This window comes from Henningerozyma blattae, chromosome 9, assembly GCF_000315915.1.
Source record: "Henningerozyma blattae CBS 6284 chromosome 9, complete genome".
Classification (NCBI taxonomy): Eukaryota; Fungi; Ascomycota; class Saccharomycetes; order Saccharomycetales; family Saccharomycetaceae; genus Henningerozyma; species Henningerozyma blattae.
Window position 1 is genome coordinate 536,027 of NC_020193.1, and position 18,293 is coordinate 554,319.

General features: G+C 32.4%; 7 protein-coding genes across 7 annotated transcripts; 6 read left to right on the plus strand and 1 right to left on the minus strand.

The window, feature by feature from the left end:
* Positions 1-322: 322 nt before the first annotated feature.
* BUD31 (U2 snRNP complex subunit BUD31) lies at positions 323-796 on the plus strand (the record flags this gene model as incomplete). Its single annotated transcript, XM_004182363.1, has 1 exon — positions 323-796. The coding sequence occupies one exon, from the start codon at positions 323-325 to the stop codon at positions 794-796; it is 474 nt and encodes a 157-aa protein (XP_004182411.1).
* Positions 797-1,997: 1,201 nt separating this feature from the next.
* On the plus strand, positions 1,998-4,319 carry TBLA0I02350 (forkhead box transcription factor; the record flags this gene model as incomplete). Its single annotated transcript, XM_004182364.1, has 1 exon — positions 1,998-4,319. The coding sequence occupies one exon, from the start codon at positions 1,998-2,000 to the stop codon at positions 4,317-4,319; it is 2,322 nt and encodes a 773-aa protein (XP_004182412.1).
* Positions 4,320-5,163: 844 nt separating this feature from the next.
* RAD18 (E3 ubiquitin-protein ligase RAD18) lies at positions 5,164-7,098 on the plus strand (the record flags this gene model as incomplete). The annotated part of the gene is made up of 1 exon (XM_004182365.1): positions 5,164-7,098. The coding sequence occupies one exon, from the start codon at positions 5,164-5,166 to the stop codon at positions 7,096-7,098; it is 1,935 nt and encodes a 644-aa protein (XP_004182413.1).
* A 371-nt stretch (positions 7,099-7,469) lies between these two features.
* On the plus strand, positions 7,470-8,483 carry BUD17 (putative pyridoxal kinase BUD17; the record flags this gene model as incomplete). Its single annotated transcript, XM_004182366.1, has 1 exon — positions 7,470-8,483. The coding sequence occupies one exon, from the start codon at positions 7,470-7,472 to the stop codon at positions 8,481-8,483; it is 1,014 nt and encodes a 337-aa protein (XP_004182414.1).
* Positions 8,484-9,163: 680 nt separating this feature from the next.
* Positions 9,164-10,672, plus strand: ATG15 (triglyceride lipase ATG15; the record flags this gene model as incomplete). Its single annotated transcript, XM_004182367.1, has 1 exon — positions 9,164-10,672. The coding sequence occupies one exon, from the start codon at positions 9,164-9,166 to the stop codon at positions 10,670-10,672; it is 1,509 nt and encodes a 502-aa protein (XP_004182415.1).
* Positions 10,673-11,681: 1,009 nt separating this feature from the next.
* Positions 11,682-12,662, plus strand: CPR4 (peptidylprolyl isomerase family protein CPR4; the record flags this gene model as incomplete). Its single annotated transcript, XM_004182368.1, has 1 exon — positions 11,682-12,662. The coding sequence occupies one exon, from the start codon at positions 11,682-11,684 to the stop codon at positions 12,660-12,662; it is 981 nt and encodes a 326-aa protein (XP_004182416.1).
* Positions 12,663-12,948: 286 nt separating this feature from the next.
* On the minus strand, positions 12,949-18,141 carry TBLA0I02400 (mitogen-activated protein kinase kinase kinase; the record flags this gene model as incomplete). Its single annotated transcript, XM_004182369.1, has 1 exon — positions 12,949-18,141. The coding sequence occupies one exon, from the start codon at positions 18,139-18,141 to the stop codon at positions 12,949-12,951; it is 5,193 nt and encodes a 1,730-aa protein (XP_004182417.1).
* Positions 18,142-18,293: the final 152 nt, after the last annotated feature.

The window sequence follows — 18,293 nt, forward strand, 5'->3', positions numbered from 1 at the left end:
TGTATATTTTATTTTTTGAGGATATTATTGTCTCTGATTTTTTTTTTTTTTTATTGTATATATATATATTTTTTATTATCACTATTTTTATTATGATTATTATTATTAATTTTTCTTTTTTTCTCGGCTTACTTAAGTACTTTTGAAAAGTAAATAAATAACGAGAAAATATTAAAAGAATGAGGATTTACCAATCAAGTCAACAAAACAAATTATTAGGAAAGTAAGACCAAAAACAAAACAAAACAAATCGAAATAAACAACCTCGATTGACGTGAGAGCTGTTGACTGTATATCTATACATATAAAACAAACACACATTATGGTGAGGATAAGAACGAAAAATTCAAGTAAGGCTCCAGCCGGATTCGACAAGATCGAACCCTCGCTATTGAATTTTGAATTGGAATTGAAAGAGATCCATGATAAAAAGACTTCCAAATTAGGTGCCAAGTCTAATGAAAACCTTTGGGATATCATGCGTGTAAACCATGAACGGTCAAGGTATATATATAGTCTTTACTACAAGAGAAAGGCGATCTCCAAGGAATTGTATGCATGGCTATTGAAAGAAAAATATGCCGACAAGTTTTTAATTGCCAAATGGCGGAAACAAGGTTATGAGAAATTATGTTGTGTACGTTGTATACAAACTAACGAGACGGCTCATGGTGGGACTTGTATCTGTCGTGTACCAAGAGCTCAATTAGAAAAGGATGCTTCCGAGAATAGTGTTGCTGTAACCTTCCAACAATGTGTCCATTGTGGCTGTCGTGGTTGTGCTAGCAATGACTAACTAACGAAATTACACATACAATTACGATTACGATTACAATTACGATTACGACTACTTATATGATCACTAGTAAGTTGGGTGATCTGCTTGATAGCGAGTTTTAGCCCAAATTCCTTAACCGCTCTATTACCCTACCGAACCCTATCACCCACGGAACGTAGCCCTGGATCCCAAACACAACCCTATCCTTGCCAACCCTAGCTATCCAACCCTAATTTTAACACTTCAACCCTGCCAAGACCTATCTTTCGAAAACGCTAAAACTCCGCCATACGGCTCTTCTCGGACTCCATGCGCGTCAAGAGCCGTCAGAACATCTCGAGTCGTCTGACTTTGCTGGCTTCTTTGGGCAAAATCGCGTTTGCCTCCCGGCCACAGCCAACACGCTGCACGGCCGGATCGGGGCTTGCTGCAGCATCGTCTCTGAGTGCTTGTGGTAATAAAAATCGCGTAGCTCTGCAGGGCTTTCTGGGCATGGCCCTGGCTGGTAGCCTACGCGTCAGGCGCGACGCGTCGTGTTCTTTCTACGCCCTCGACTTCGAGCGTGCCTCGAGCATTATAATAAATGGTGGTCCTACGACACCGTGAGAGAAGGGATGAGGGAAAAATAAAATCTAAGGTTCTTACTTATACGCTTGAAAAGATTCGATTGGTTCATAAATCACTTAAAAAGAAGACTACCTAGAACGCTCTGCATCTTCTTCTAAAGACCATCCCAGTAGACTATATCAAGGCTGCACACTTCTCATTGGATCTGCTACTTTAAACCTAATCACCCTTAATCCCTGTTTTCTATCACTCGTTGCTAGGCATTAACAAACGTCAAATATCACTGTCAAAAATAAACTAAATCAAAAGCAAAAGACTCCTACAAGAAAGGAGTTTATATTTTGTATTAGACTGATTAATAGTTGTTCCCCATTTTTTTTCACAAAGAGTTGTACCCATTAATCGTTTCGTAGCCATTTGACTATTTGATAAATTCTCAAGAAGAAGATAAAAAAAAATCTACTGATATTGTTACTTTTTTTTTTATTTTTTTCATAATATTGATATCAAACCAATCCTATATTATATATTCTTTTATCATTTCGTTTCCAATAGCCCGAGACATTACACGGTTTTTCCCTCCTTAATAACTTCTCTTTTCCATTTCCTTCCCTTCCTTTCCCTTCTTTGTTTTTTCATTCTCTATTGTGCTATGAATGGATACAACTCATTCAATACTACAGATCCTTCTCAAAGAATCATTCCCCCAGTACCTATGTCAACGATCAACTTGAATGAATTGAGTATTCTTCACAATGATCCAAATTTGTCTAATATTCAATATGGCAACCCTACTTCAAGTATTTTGAATGATAGTTCTATTATTAATAGTAAAAAGATACTTACTCCACCAAACTCCACTGTTAAGAAATCCATTAAATTATCAAGAAAAAATTCATTAGTTCGTCCCTTATCACCAGAATTCTCATCACCTGCAGATGCTCCAAAGACCAAGAAACAAAAATCAGATTCTTCTACTTCCAATAATACTCCCAATAATTCCACAGGTATTGGTTCAAGAAGTAATGGTAATTTAACCATTGATGATCTATTGGAATCTTTAAAGAAAAGACGTGATTCTGTCGTTGACCCAACTAAGAAACCTCCATACTCTTATGCTCTTTTAATCGGGCTGGCTATTTTACAATCACCAAATGCTAAATTAACGTTATCACAAATCTATCTTTGGATCTCCAGACATTTTGAATTTTATAAGATTAATGATTCAGGTTGGCAAAATTCCATTAGACACAATTTATCATTAAATGATGCCTTTATTAAGACCGATAAATCTCATGACGGTAAAGGTCATTTCTGGGAAGTACAGCCAGGTAGTGAATCTAAATTTTTCAAAAATGAAAACAGAGGTTTATTGGTAGTTCGTGAAATTTTGAAAAATTTAGATGATTATTTCCCCAAGGAATTATTCAATAATGATACAACCTCATCAACTAACGCCACCACCACGACAAATAGCTCAACTATGACACGTAACTCTACCATTAATGATACTAAAAATAAAAGCACTTCAAATAATAATAGTAGAAGTAATAATAGTAGTAGTAATAGCAGCAGCAACAGCAGCAGCAGCAGTAGTAGTAGTGGCTCAGAAATTGAAGATGAAAATACAGATAATGAAAATGAAGAAGATGATCAAAGTCAAGAAGAAGAATTTGATGATGAAGAATTTGATGAAAGAGCAGATGCTTCTAATAAGATGAATACCAAATCAATTTCGAATTCAAGCTCTACTTCCAGTTCAAGCTCGGATATTAAGAAACAAACTTTTGGTGGAGATTTATTAGAAAAAATTGTTGGTAGAGATGAATTCAATTCCATTGATAAATATACTATTATCACCACTAACAGTAATAATAGCAACAATAAGAAGAGAAGTAGAAGTAATACTACAATTGGAATGGGTCGTTTAGGTTCGAATTTCGGTTATTCTCCAATTAAAACTCATACGAGAAATAATAGTGCCAATAATCTCTTATCATATGACAGTATGATTTATAATCCAAGTTCAATTCCAAAACAAAATCCAATCACCTATTCCTTAAGTGATTCAACTTTACCTTCATTGGATAAATTACCAACTTTCCAAATAAATGATTCAAGATTACCTCCTTTGAAAAAATCTTATCAATCAACTACTGCAAATAGTACTATTTTTGAATCCCCAACCCCAACATTGGTTTTAACATCTCCGTCACAATTAAGTATGAAGAAATACTCTTGTTCCTTTAATTCGAGTTTTGATGAAACTTCTCCAATGTATCAAAGGCGCCATTCAGCTTCTATTGCTGCTTCTTTGGAACATAATAGTAACAATAACAATAGTAATAACAATAGCAATAGTAAATTACCTCCTTTACCATCAAATGATATTCTTAAGACACCAAAGGTTCCTACTCAATTCCAACAGAATGAAAAGACTCCAAGTAGATTCATCACTTCTCCAAGAGATGAAAGTGCCATCTTCCATAGATTCAATTTCACAAGTCCATCTAATATTATTGAAGAAACATATTCTCCATTTTTTAGAAATAATATGGCTTCTCCAATGAGAGCCATGATTTCAACACCAAGTAGAGAATTGAATGGTGCTTTATCTCCGGGCAAGTTACTCCCACCTCCTCCACCTTCAAATCATTCTTCGAGCTCTCCAAATATTGCATTGAATTCAACTTCTACAACAACTACTGCTCCTTTATTATTAGGAGGAACCTCTTCAAAATCAAAATACTCTACAGGTGGTTTATTTGGAGTAGATGTCTATTCAGTTTTACAAAGGATTAAACAAGAATCTAAGAGAGGACAATCCTTAATGTCAAGTAAAGATGTTTCAAAACCATCAGATCAATTGAAATATCAAACTCAACAAAACTCTTTTTTTCAAAGCAACAGTAGATCTCCAACTCCAAATCCTACATATAGCCCCGAGAGAACAAACAATATTAATCCTATTTAACAAAAGACAACAACATTAGATAGGATACAAAAAAATAACTACTTATAAATTATATTCAAGCTATATTGCATTTCATTTCAATCATTTATTTCTTTTTCTTATTTCTTCATTATTTCACCTTTTTTTTCATATGTTACCATTGTCATATTATTATCCTTTACTTTGTGAGATCCCATGGAACTTCTAGACATTTTATTATACAGACTATATTATTAAACATAAAAAAAGAAAAAAAATAGAGTAAAAATAACCGTACATTAGGTTAATTTTCAAGTCATTATTACAACGCCAACATCTCACATACTGTAAAAATAAATATGTACAAGCGTTAGGACAATTTATTATAATAGTTACAAACAAAAACGAATAAATTATCGTGTTCAATTTTTATTTTCTTTTATTATCATTCACTTTCCATATTTTTTTTTTAAAGAAAAAAGAAACACTTATTTTATGCAATAGAAGTCGTTACTTTTTTTGGAAATTTGGGCTAATTAAATATATTTTCTTCGGGGCTTATTTTTTATTATATTAACTATATACTTCTATTGCAATTATTACATTTATATTTTTTTTATATATACTTCTTATAAACAAATAACTAATTTAAAATTAAAAAAAACACATTGTTTAATTATTCAATTTATTTTGCCATTCTTATATTATCGAATTTCCTTTCACAGCACTTCTTTGCATTCCGCGCGTAAGAATTGAGAAAACTTAATAATAGTGATCATCTATCGTATGTAAATTTTGATGAGTAAAAATAAAAAAATAATATTCAAGTAGTCTTATTACAGTTTCAGAGAGATACTTTTTATATCAGGTGAGAATTACTTTAGAAATGAATAATCATATCACAGATGCAAGTGATTTTAATGATAGTGAGATCCCAAATTTATCACAGCTTGATTCATTATTAAGATGCCATATTTGTAAAGATTTTTTAAAGATTCCAGTATTAACACCTTGTGGCCATACATTCTGTTCCTTATGTATCCGTGGATATTTGAATAAAGAACCCAAATGTCCTTTATGCTTAAACGAATTAAGAGAGTCAATGCTAAGAAGTGAATTCTTGGTTAGTGAATTAGTTAAATGTTATAATTCGATTAGACCCGACTTACTCGACAAATTACGCGTTATTGAAGCTACGGATAATGATGACGTCTCTTTAATCGAAGTTGCTTCCGATAAAGAATCAAATGCTGTTATTGTAGATTTAGAAAATGAGGAGAATTTAGCAAATGATACAAATTCAGTACCAGTTTTAGAAAATGATATCGAAATAACCGCTACATATAATATACGAAATAAGAAAAGAAATTTTTCAGAGTTTACAGACTGCAATTCACAAAAGAAGATAAATTCATCCTCTAAGAGTGATGTTTTCTCTTCACCAAACACTGCTGAATGTCCAATTTGTCATGAATTTTATCCAATCAAAATACTTGAAAGGACCCACCTTGATGAGTGTCTGACAAATCAAACGTTAGGAATTAGCTCTCCAAAAAAACTTAAAACTGAATCTCCTCAAAGACAAAAGCCCCTTCGAAGCTTAAAACTACGATCCTCAACAATACCATCACGAAATATCACTTCATCGATTACGAAATCTTCAAAAAGTAGATTTTTCGGTTCAGTAGGCAAAAATTCAAAATCAATATCATATAAAGACCTACCATCTTCTAAAACAAGAAACTTTACATCAACCCTGGCTAAAACAGAAAATAATGAAATATCTCATGTTGAGAACTATTTGAAATCATCAAAATCTAGAAATGAAGATTATCAAAGATTACCCAAAGTAAATTTTACATCCATGACAATTTCACAAATTAAACAAAAATTATTATCGTTAAATTTACCAATAAATGGCTCGCGCCAGCTTTTAATCAATCGTTATAATCATTATGAAATGATTTGGAATAGTAATTTCCATGATTCATTATCACCTGTTGAAGAAAGTGAATTAAGACGACAATTAACAAGCTGGGAACTCAATCATAATATCGAACCAACAAATAAATCAAATGTGGGATCTAACTCTATTTCAAGCATGCTAAAACAAAGAAGTCATAATTCTATTGAAAATTCATATCAAGCTTTATTACAAAACTTTAGGAAAGACACCTTTGATAGAAATGGATGGTCCAGCTTATTTAATAAACAGTTCAACTCTTTAATAATAGAAGCTAGAAAAACAATACGGGAAGCTAATTCCAAACCAGGATCTATTGGTGTAAATAGCAAACTGCAAGCACAAGAGAACAATATTGATTCTACAATGAATAATGATAAGGACGAACTACAAGGAAAAAGCTTTGAATCCCTTCAAGATAATGTCGAAGAAAATCCACATAACAACATTAACAAAGTAACCAAAACAAATGTCGAAGAAATATCAAAAGTTGAAGTAAGTATGAGCAACGAAATAAAACTCCCACTTGAAATGGATAACGATGAATCCTTACTGACTGAGCTTAATGGTGATAACGTTACTACCAAAAAGCTTCAACTTAACAACGACACTGAAAATGTACTAGGAGAGGAAGAGGAAGAACTCAACGACTCAAATATTGATGATTCTAAAGAAATTGAACATTATACTTCAAATGAAGATTTTATCGTTTATAGTAATCAAACATCACCACGAGGATCCCAGGAAGATTATGATATTTCAAAAACTAAGAATAATTCTCAATTGTTAGAAGCCGAACTCGCTTCCCAAAAATCTAACAATTCTTCCTCGATAATATTTACTCAAAACGGCGTCTAATTTCTAACACATTTTTTTGATACATTTTTCTTTTGAAATTTTCTTTGAAATGAGTCATATTTACTATTTACCCATTCACTGTCATTTGACAAATAAAGAACAAGTATTATAATTAGAGTTCTTTATTGCAAGATTTCGAACTTGAATTATGAATATAAAATATTATGATTCCCCGAGTAGAAGACTCGCTCGGAGTGCGAATTATTTAAAATGAAATAAATTGTTAAAGATTCCTATTGAAGATTCATTCGAGAATTGCATAGCTAACATTATTTGCTACCTTGACTAGAACTATAATCGTCAGCACCAAAATTTTTACGTAAATTTAATGGCGCTGAATTATACTTTATTTGCATTTTTAATCTAATATCATGGCAACTAGAAACAATACAACAACTCTACAACAAGAACAAACAAAAGATAAACAATATCCTCCAAGAACAAGAAATGTCCTTTCTGTTCAATCCCATGTGGTGCATGGCTATGTAGGGAATAAAGCGGCCACTTTCCCACTTCAATTCCGTGGCTGGAATGTTGACACTGTTAATACTGTTGAATATTCTAATCATCCAGGTTACGGTTCATTTGCAGGCTATAAATCAAGTTCCGATACAATCACGACTATTATTGAAAAGGGGTTACTAAGCGGTTTAGAAATTGCCTATGATTCCATATTAATTGGCTATATGTCGAACATTGAGACTCTCACTAAAGTAAGCACTATTATTGGCAGCTATTGTAAAAAAAATAAAAACGTTAGATGGATAATCGACCCTGTATTAGGAGATGAAGGTAAACTCTACGTTCCGAGCGAAACTGTTAATGAATATAAGAATATCTTGAAGCATAATAATATTTTTTTAACTACACCAAACCAATTTGAAATGGAATTACTCACTGGAGTTCAAATAGATTCATTAGAAACATTACGCCTAAGTTTTAAAAAATTTCATGAGCTATATCCAAACGTGAAAAATATTGTCATTACAAGTATTGAAATTTCAGAAACAAAAGAAACGGGCACTATGTTATCTGCATGCTCTATCACAGAAGAAATTGAAACTATTAATTGCTTTACTGTGCCAAAAATAAACGCTAAATTTAACGGGAGCGGTGATCTGTTCACTGCTTTGCTAATGGATTCATTAATACCAAATGGAATAAACGATACTAGCGTACCAAACTTAGCTGCTTCTCTTTCAAAAGTTTTATATTTAATGGATAAAATACTACGGAAAACTTACCAATTATCAGTTCCATCAGAGACTAGCATGCAAATGGAACATAATATTATAAATATTAAAGATTTGAAACTAATTGAATCAAGAGATATTTTGGCATTGGGCAATATCGACGATCATCTACCAAAATCTTATTTGATTTAGAAAGAATATTTGCAAATCTCAACATTTCTTTGACTTTAATTCTACTGTTTAATGACTTATTTATTAATTATATACTGTTATAAAGGTATTTTTTTATTATTAATATATTTAGTAATTTTCAAATGCATAATTATGCATAACAAGTTACGTAATCACCATTTTCAACATTTTCTAAAAATGCCATTAAACAACCGCACTAATAAGTTTGTTACATGCTATCTTGAAACATAAAAAGAGAGTTTTAGTATATTAAGAGACGGCAAAATATCAGTGAAGCATTAGAATGATTAAGACACTTATTTATAGATTTCCGGCATGGTGATCTTATGTTACTTTTTGTTGGCTATCGATTTGCTAGATTTCAACTATCTCCGAATTCGAAAAAAGTCCCTTGTATGCCTTAGAAGAGAAAAAACAGGTTACCAGGTATTATTGTTGTACAAAAAAATAGGTTAAATGTTCCTGTAATTTTAAGAGCAAACCTTTAATTTGGTTAGCAATATTTTTGAAAAAGAAAAGAATTTAGCTGGGAAATCCTTATAATTAAAATTACTTACTAATATATTTATCTAAATTGTTCACGTTGTACAAAATAATATTGGTATAAAAAAATAATAATACTATATTATAGTGTAATTTACGTTTCTTTTATTCAAAAATATTATTTTAATAATTAAAGAATGATAATTCATAATCATGAAAAACAATTAAATAACAAATTCAAAACTATTACAGTTAGCATAAAAAGATGGACTATTAAGGTATCTTTAGTTATATTTATTTTAGTTACATACAGTTTATTGTTGCTATTTAATAGACAAACCTGTGAAGCATCCAACGATGTTAGTGATGAGGAATTACAAAATTCAGAAAAAAGAATGATGATACCTAATTTAAAACTGCGGCAGATTTATCGACATGGGGTTGGTGAGTTTTATCAAATGCATCAAATATTAGACATAGATGAGAAGGTATCTCAAGAATTAGGTGAGAATTATCAAGCTCAAATTAATATGTTACAAGCAAGTGAATTTAGTATGGAAGAGTATTATGACATTAAATGGACATCGAATGAGAATTTTAAAACAGATAATCCATTTAATTTTACATTTAATTTAAAGGGTAAAACAATGAAATATTATAGAATGAAAAATAGAGACCCAGATCACATTGAAGATTATTTAAATTTTGCTTTCAAAAACCCAGAACTTGCAGATTTGATAGATCTAGATTGGTCAAATGATGAGGACATTTTGGTGCCTGATGTAGAAGATAAACATACTATTTTGTCATTAGCCATACTAACATCAAACTCATATGTAGGTACTCCATACGAAGGTGACTGGAGGAACGTTACAGATGAATACAATTCAACTGAACCAGATGGATTTGGTTGGGACGGTGATGGGTTACGTGGATATATTTTTACAGATGATGAGAAAAAGTTAGTTGTGCTATCCATTAAAGGTACAAGTGCAAGAGCTTTACCAGGTGGTGGTGGTGGTGGTGATACAGCAACTACAGTAAATGACAAAATCAATGACAATTTATTATTTTCCTGCTGTTGTGCAAGAGTAGGTTATTTATGGACCACTGTATGTGATTGTTATGAAAAATCCTACACATGTAATGAAAGATGTCTGGAAAAAGAATTGAGACGTAAAGATAGATATTATTACGCCGTTATGGAAATTTACAAAGAACTTTATAAGAATTATCCTGATTATAATGTTTGGTTAACTGGTCATTCATTGGGTGGTGCTTTAGCAAGTTTATTAGGTAGAACATTTGGCATTCCCACAGTTACATTTGAAGCTCCTGGTGAAGATTTACCTGCAAGAAGGCTACATTTACCATTTCCACCGGGTTTGCCAAGTTATCTTGAAGGTATATGGCATTTTGGTCATAATGCTGATCCAATTTTTATGGGAACATGTAATGGAGCAAGTTCTAGTTGTTCTATCGGTGGATATGCCATGGAAACAGAATGTCATACCGGTCAAGTATGTGTTTATAATGTGGTAAAGGATAAAGGCTGGCATGTTAATTTGTTACATCATAGAATTCATACAGTTATTGATGATGTAATTGAAGATTATGACGATGTTCCCAGATGCGTTGACCCTGATCCATGTGTAGATTGTTTTAATTGGAGGTTTACTTCAACGGATTGGGAGGACGATGGTTGATAACAGTTACAACTCAGCATTCAATGAAGTGTATTGTCCGCTTAAATAGAACTGTAAAATCTGATATTATAAAGTACGGTTTATGCAAATCTGTAGATAGTTTCATCAGCTCCATATAGACCCAATGGTCTGTTTTTGTAAGGTCATATTATACAAAGCCAGCAAATTGCATTCTGCATAAGATACCCGCTGGTTGAGTAGTCCCAGATTGACTATACATTTATGATTGTCCAGATGCAACAACAGATCCTACTTACAGCTCTTCATTTTCTCCAGCTGTCTTCTTAATACTCCTAATTAAAGCCTTCACTTCGCGTTCACTACTCTCTGGCTAATAACGTGATCCTGCCTAACTAGGTAGTTGACAAATTTTCTACCCATTTTTCATTAAGCTTTACTACGGCGTTACCGTGTCCTCTGTTCGAATTTTGCCTGTGCTAACTTTAATAAGCCCCACTTTGACCCTAATTGGTATTACTTAGATTTACTGCCTCTAATATAAGTCCTGGATCTTGCTAAACCAATTCAGTTTACTGTATTATATAGTTTCTTTGGTACGGCAATGTCAAGATAAATTCAATTTAGGCAACTGAGCAGACGAGCTATCATGGAATAGTAATCGTGTCTAATTGATATCATACGGTAATAGCAATCTGTCAGGCTGTATAAAATTAACGTATAGATGTTATATTAAATAATTGAATATCTACCCCATTGGAGGTTGTTCCTTTTTTATTGTTACTTTGTTTTTTTTTTGATTTATTATAATCATTATTATTTATTTCCAATCCGTGCAATTAACATTTTTCAATCAAGACGAACGGAAATTTAAACAAAATAAAAAGGTGATTATAATATATAGAGTTTATTAGCCAAATAAAAAAAATAAAATAAAAAAAAGCTACTATTAAATTGACTTTCGTTTACTTTCGAATATAATTATATAAACTTATTATATTTTCAATATTGCTATAGAAACTAAATCTTAATAACACCAATCTTTGTCACTATGAGAATTTCGGTATCATCTCTCCTAGCATTATTTGCTCTAACTTCTACAGCTTTTGCTGAGGGATCTCCAAATAGGAAATTCACTACTTCCTCTATAGATTTGAAAAGAAAATTAGAGCCAAGTCCACCAGTTACTCATAATGTTTACTTAACATTTAAATATTATAGTCCAGTTTTGGAAAGAGAAGTAGAACAAGATGTTACAGTCAATTTATATGCTACAGTTGTTCCAAAAACTGTTGAAAACTTTATTCAATTATCTAGAAATGTTAAAGCCAAGATCCAAGGCAGAGGTGAAGAAGTTTTTACAATCGGATACCCAAACTCTGACATTTTAAATATTGCGCTAAATAACATGATCTTGTTTGGTGATGTTGTACCAGATGTTGGTCCATTCTCCATTCATGGTCCAAAATGGGCAGATGAAAATTTCTTTTTAAACCACGATAGACCAGGTAGATTATCAATGTATAATACGGGTCCTAATACTCAAAATTCTAAATTTATGATCGATTTGGGTCTAGAAGGTAACTCTGAAAGAGATAATGCAAATGTTGTCTTTGGTCAAATAGTTGATGGTTTAGAAAAAATCATTGATGATATGCAATATATGGAAGTTGATGACAAGGGTAAGCCATCCAAAAAAGCTATTATTGAATACGCCACTGTTGAAGATCAAAAGCATGGTAACCTAGAGAATGACCATGCCACTTATATTAAAAGATTACAAGACTTCAGAGATGGTAAGGTGGAAGTTGGTACTAGCATGGGTGATATCTTAAAAGAAAAGATAAACGCTGCTAAGCAAGGTTCAACAAAGACTAAAAAGCTTTCCTCGAAATCAAATCTAACAGGTGACGACAAAAATAATTTGTTTTACCTCTTGGGTGCCATTGGTATCATCTATTTGGCTGTAGCAAAGGTTAAAAAGTTACCTCCATTTAAGAATTCGAAAGTTGTATCAATGAGACGTGATTGATACTTTATTCTATTGGCCTCGTTCAATTATTATTTAATCAGACTTCTATTTTGATAGAATAAATAGATAAACCTACACAACTCTTTTATATAACTCTTTACATTATTCCTTTGACAAGTTTATGAAATTTTGATTCCTTCAATATGCATTGTATCATATGATTAAAATATTTATTTATTGAGGTATTTATTTATAATTGACGGCATAATAATATAAAATGTCTAAACAAAAATGATAAGGCTAAAGTCTTTTTAAAAAGGCTCTTGGGATGAATATAGAAAATATGCTATTGCTTGCTTTCATCAGGCGTTGCGCTACTGGTAGTAGCTGCTGTATCTGGCTCACCAGTTCCAAAAGCTAATTCTCTAATTTCAACAATCCAAACATCCATAAGTAAATCAACAGCAGTTGCTCTCTTATACGGATCTTGTTGTAAACATCTCTTTAAGAAATTGTTACCATTTGTAGATACTTCATCTTTACTTGGTAATTGAGGTGAATGCCCTGCGGCAACATGATACATAATAGCCCATTCATTATCTAGATTAGCCCAAGGGCGACGACCCGTGATCATTTCCAGCACAACACAACCCAATGACCAAACATCATCTGATCCAAATTTATTTTTATTTGGCGATCCAGAAATTGCTTCCGGTGCCATATACATTGGCGTACCAACCATATCATATAGCCCTGTACCTACTCCTGCTTCTTCCGTTTCCAGTAAAGTATCATCAATTTTTTTACTTTCCTTGTTATCTTTTCCATCTTTAGAAAATGATGCAATTCTTGTGTGATCTTTCGCAATCTTTCTAGCAGCACCAAAATCAACATATTTAATGATACCATTAAAGTCTAGAAGAATATTTTCTGGTTTAATATCACGATGCACAATACCAGATTGGTGAAGATATGATAGCCCCTCTAATAATTCCAATGTGTAGACTTGAGTAACCATTTCATCTTCAATACGTCCATGTTCTAATAAACTTGCTAGGGAGCCACCTTCACAATATTCCATAAAAATGTTAACTTTATCACGGTGAACTTCAACACCATAATATTGGACAATATTGGGATGGTTTAACATTTCAAGGACAGTCATTTCTTTCTTAATAAGTGGAAATACTTTTTTCATAGCTTTAGTATCTTGTATCTTGATTTCTTTCACTGCTAAAACATCACCGCTGTCTAAGTTAACTGCTGAAAAGACATTACCAAAAGTACCACTTCCAATAAACTTCCGCTTCTGCCATCTAATTTGAACATTAGACATAGAAGACGCAAGCGAGAGTAAATATTTATTACCTTTATCTGTATCGTCAAGAACTTTACCGATTTGGTGAGGGTTTCTTGTTGTAGCGGTTTCAAGGTCATTAATGGCTTGAACACGTAAATCAGAATTGATTTTTAGCATGTATTCGTCATCTATATCATTAGCAAAATCAATGTTTGGTCTACCCATTTGAAATATCTTTTCCGCTTCATTAGCTCTAGCACCCATAACGTCAAAGTGAGAGATTAATAAGGACATACATGCTGAAATTTTTTGCTTTAATGCAGAGAATTGCTTTTCATCTAAGCCTAAAATATTCCAACCGTTTGTTATCTGCATTGCAAATTCCATTGCTGGCACACACCATCTAAAAGTTCTTTGATCTGTAGGATCACAATCTTCTAATAGAAATGATAACCATTGAACACTCATATTCATCATTAGTAAGATGATAATTGATTTTTTTTCGTATGTAGCAACATTCATTCTTAAAAAATTCTTACCATAATCCCTTGCAAATAAAAATACACTGTTTAGTAGTTCATGGCCGGGGCAAACCTTTTTAAAGGTAGTCAATACTTTGGAAAGGTTATTTAAAACATTATATGTCACCCTGAAGTATGCTTTATTAATTTTTTGAAGATTGCTCTCAATAACAGGGAAAGAGCAGCGTCTTTCTATAAAAGATATAGAGTCGTCAGTGATACGCTGTAACCGTTCACATTGGTATTCTAGTGCATAGCACGACCCTTGGCTCATTAATAGTAAATAATCCTTTGTAACTTCAAAATTAAAATCTTTTAGTCCTAGTATAGTATCTCCAGAGAGGTTATACATATCACCTTCCCATAGCATTGGTTCGCCCGGACAAATTATTAGCAGATAACCTAAAGAACGTAAATGTTGCTCTAGTGCAAACATTTCCTCTTCTGAATCATGATAATGATCAAATGTTAAATCAATTTGACCCTTGTTCCCTTTAGGTTGAAAGGGCATTGTTCCCTCCTCATTTTGAACATAATAATAAGATAGGCCTTCCGGAGTCATGCCCTGGCCTAGTAAACTATTCATTCCATATCCATGAGCTGCAGCGTTATACAAAGATAAACTGTTTCTTATTTCCAGCTTAGGTATCATATCACAACCAATATCAGAATTTTTCAAAATTCGAAAGATATCTTCATCTTGGCATCCTAATAATTCAGAACTACCTAATAAGTAAAGACCATTTTGCTCCAGTTCACCACCTGTAAATATTAAAAAATGGCCTGTTTCTTTTAGTTTTGATAAAAGAGCGTTGTGATTCTCTACTTTAAAATTCACAGAATTTTGAGAAGCTTTTGTCAGAACGTTTGTAAATCTATTTAACTTTCTCTTTATGGAACCTGAATACTCAAACATTTGGACAACCCATTTTTCAGCTTCTGCTCTATTAGAGAAATTGGGAGGTGAATTTTGTTGCTGTAATAGATATGAATGCAATCTATGCAATAATCTTAATGAGATTTTATTAAACTCCTTGACAATTAGGAAACCAGCTCCTTCTATATAATGTCCAACATTTTTTAATTCTTCCCAGTATTTGTATAGTTCATCCGGTTCTTTGAAGGTTTTGAAAAATACTTTGGTACTATCAAAAAGTTTTAATTCTAAAAGTCGGAACAAGTATTTAATTGCTTCCATTACGATGTTATCAAAATCAGGATCAAGTCTAACTAAAAATGAAACATCTTCACGATATGTAGTTAATGTATATTTCATTTGGACTGACAGGCGAATATACGAAGTAAAATCATCTATCATTTGATCAATCATCATCATTGTAGGTTTTTTCAGTTTTTTAGCATAGGCTAGACGAATCAAGATGATCTCTTTAATAAATCGAATTGGAAAGAGTAAGAGTAATTCTAATTGATCATCAGGAAAGCGAAGATTTAATTCTTTCATTGTTTCTGAATAATTTTGTGAAAATAGTTTTGCTTTTAAAATCCATGGAGCTAATGGATAAAATATTTTCTTTTGAAAAATTGATTCTATGTCTTTTTCTTTCATAATTTGCTCAACAAATGCCCTACCATCTTGATAATCAAAATCGGCCCCATTTTCAGGAACTTCATGAGAGAATAATACTTTAACATTTTCATCACCAACCCATTTCCTAAGAACTTTAATATTAATGTCAAAATTATGAGTAAAATTTAGCCAGCTGTTCATCACATCTATTCTACTAATTAAATCTGAAGAATTTGTAATAGGCTTATCTTGATACATTTGCTTTAAATTACACCAGAAATTAATGACTCTATAATATCTATCAGTAATGTCTTTAATTCTTCGCTTACCTTCTTCCATATCTATATCGTCCGGCAAACGAAATACTAACACTTTTTTAAAGAATGAGTCCGTTGATATTCTCAATATCTTTAAAGTTCTTTTCATTTCATCAACCGTTTTACCGGTCATCCAGGCTTTTAATTCTAACCAAATCTCTTCGGCATAATGTGTGTTTGAACCTCTTGGTTTAACTTGGTTGGCGATTTTTGTTTTTTCACTTTTAACAATATCCCCTTTTAACACATTTGAAAGCATAGTTTGCCATTCAAATCTCTCTAAAACCAAAGGGTGATCGGCTAATAATGATAATAAATCTTGGTTATCTAATAGTTTAGCCGTAATTTCTTTTTTGTTTTCTTGTTCATTATTGGTAGACTCTCCTTTCAAATCAAATACATCGAAAGTTTCTTGAACAACAGCATTTCTTGGATCAGCTTGTTTTAACCATTGTAATCTATGTAATAAGAACTTGGAACTCATTGCTACAATGTCTTTGTTTGCGGTAAAAAAATTGGTGCCAAAATCTTGCTTATCATCATTGGTCAAATCCACTATATCTTCTATGTCGGATTCAAAATCATCTTCTTCGTCATTTGTTGATGATGGTACAATTCCTCTCGTATAATAATCGTGAGAAACATAATTTTTCATTTTCTCTAAATACAGCTGCTCATTTAAAAGATGTTGTTTTTTTGATAATTTCATATTCGACGAAGATGTGTTGATTTTTGGGACAGATCTTGTAGATGATGAAGGTGATAAATTATCTTGCTTTGAATGATTTACAACCTCATTAATTGGGTTAGTATTATTATTAGAATTAGTAGAAGATGAGTTATTGTGTACAATAGTTCCAGAAGCGGATCCTGTTCCCGCAGATGTGACAGTTGTAGATGTGGTAGGTGTTGTTGAGTGCGTATTATCTGTTTTATTTGAATTTGGAGTAGAATTAGGATATTGCTCAGGTAGTGTTAAGTCATTATTACTTGCTAAAGGAGATACTGGTGTGTTTGCATTACTATGATTACTACCTGTACTCTTTTGAGAAGAGTTTCTGCTTGGTGAGACTCTTAATTGTTGTGGTGGGACGTCAGATGTGCTTTGGGTGGTTAAAGATGCAATTTCTGGGGGCACAATTAGAGTTGGGGTTGAAAGAAAGGATTCCTGAAGCCAGGGGTTATTTCTTAATCCAGGGCTAGATAACTGTGTATTTCTATCATGTTTGCCTGGAGATTGTTGTTTTAATAAAGTTGAAGGGTGTTTTAAATTTAACTGAGATATTGAATTTTGATTACTAGTATTGTTATTATCGAGAGAAGAGTTATATACATTCATTGGAGATGTCCACGACGGCCTTCTCATAGAATTTGTTGAAGATATGAGGGAGTCATTTGAATAAGAATTATATCCTTGAGTAAATTCGTGAACTTTAGAAATTGTTTTTTTAGCATTTGAATGAGATCGTTGCCTGCGTGCACTATTGGATCTGTTTGGTGCATTAACGTTGTATAAAATACCTGAGCTGTAGTTAGAATTAGTGGTAGTTGTGGTAGGTGTGCTATTATTATTGCTAAAGCTATCAGTCGGATTATTTTCATAAACTATTTCATGTTCTAACGGTGAGACTACTCTCACACCGGGTGACCAAACTTTACCAGCAGATCTTCTGTGGTCTAATGGCCAACTCTGCTGTTCGTTAGGATAAGGCTTATAGCCAAAATAGTCTGAAGTATTGTTATCATTATTTTTGGAAATGCCTGGATTAGAATGTGTAGTGGTTGTGCTAGTTGCTGGTGTGATATTGATATTTGTGTTACTATCATTGTTAGAGTTCAAATTGGAACTTGTATTACTGTGATTGGATGACATTGTTGGTTAATCCAGTCAAGATACAATATGGGCTTATTATACTAGCCAATTGGCTATTTAGAAGGATAAAGTAATAAGTAATACAAATTAAGTTTAGTGAGACGTATATTACAATTAATAAGCGTTTATATCGCTATATTGTCTTTCTTTAT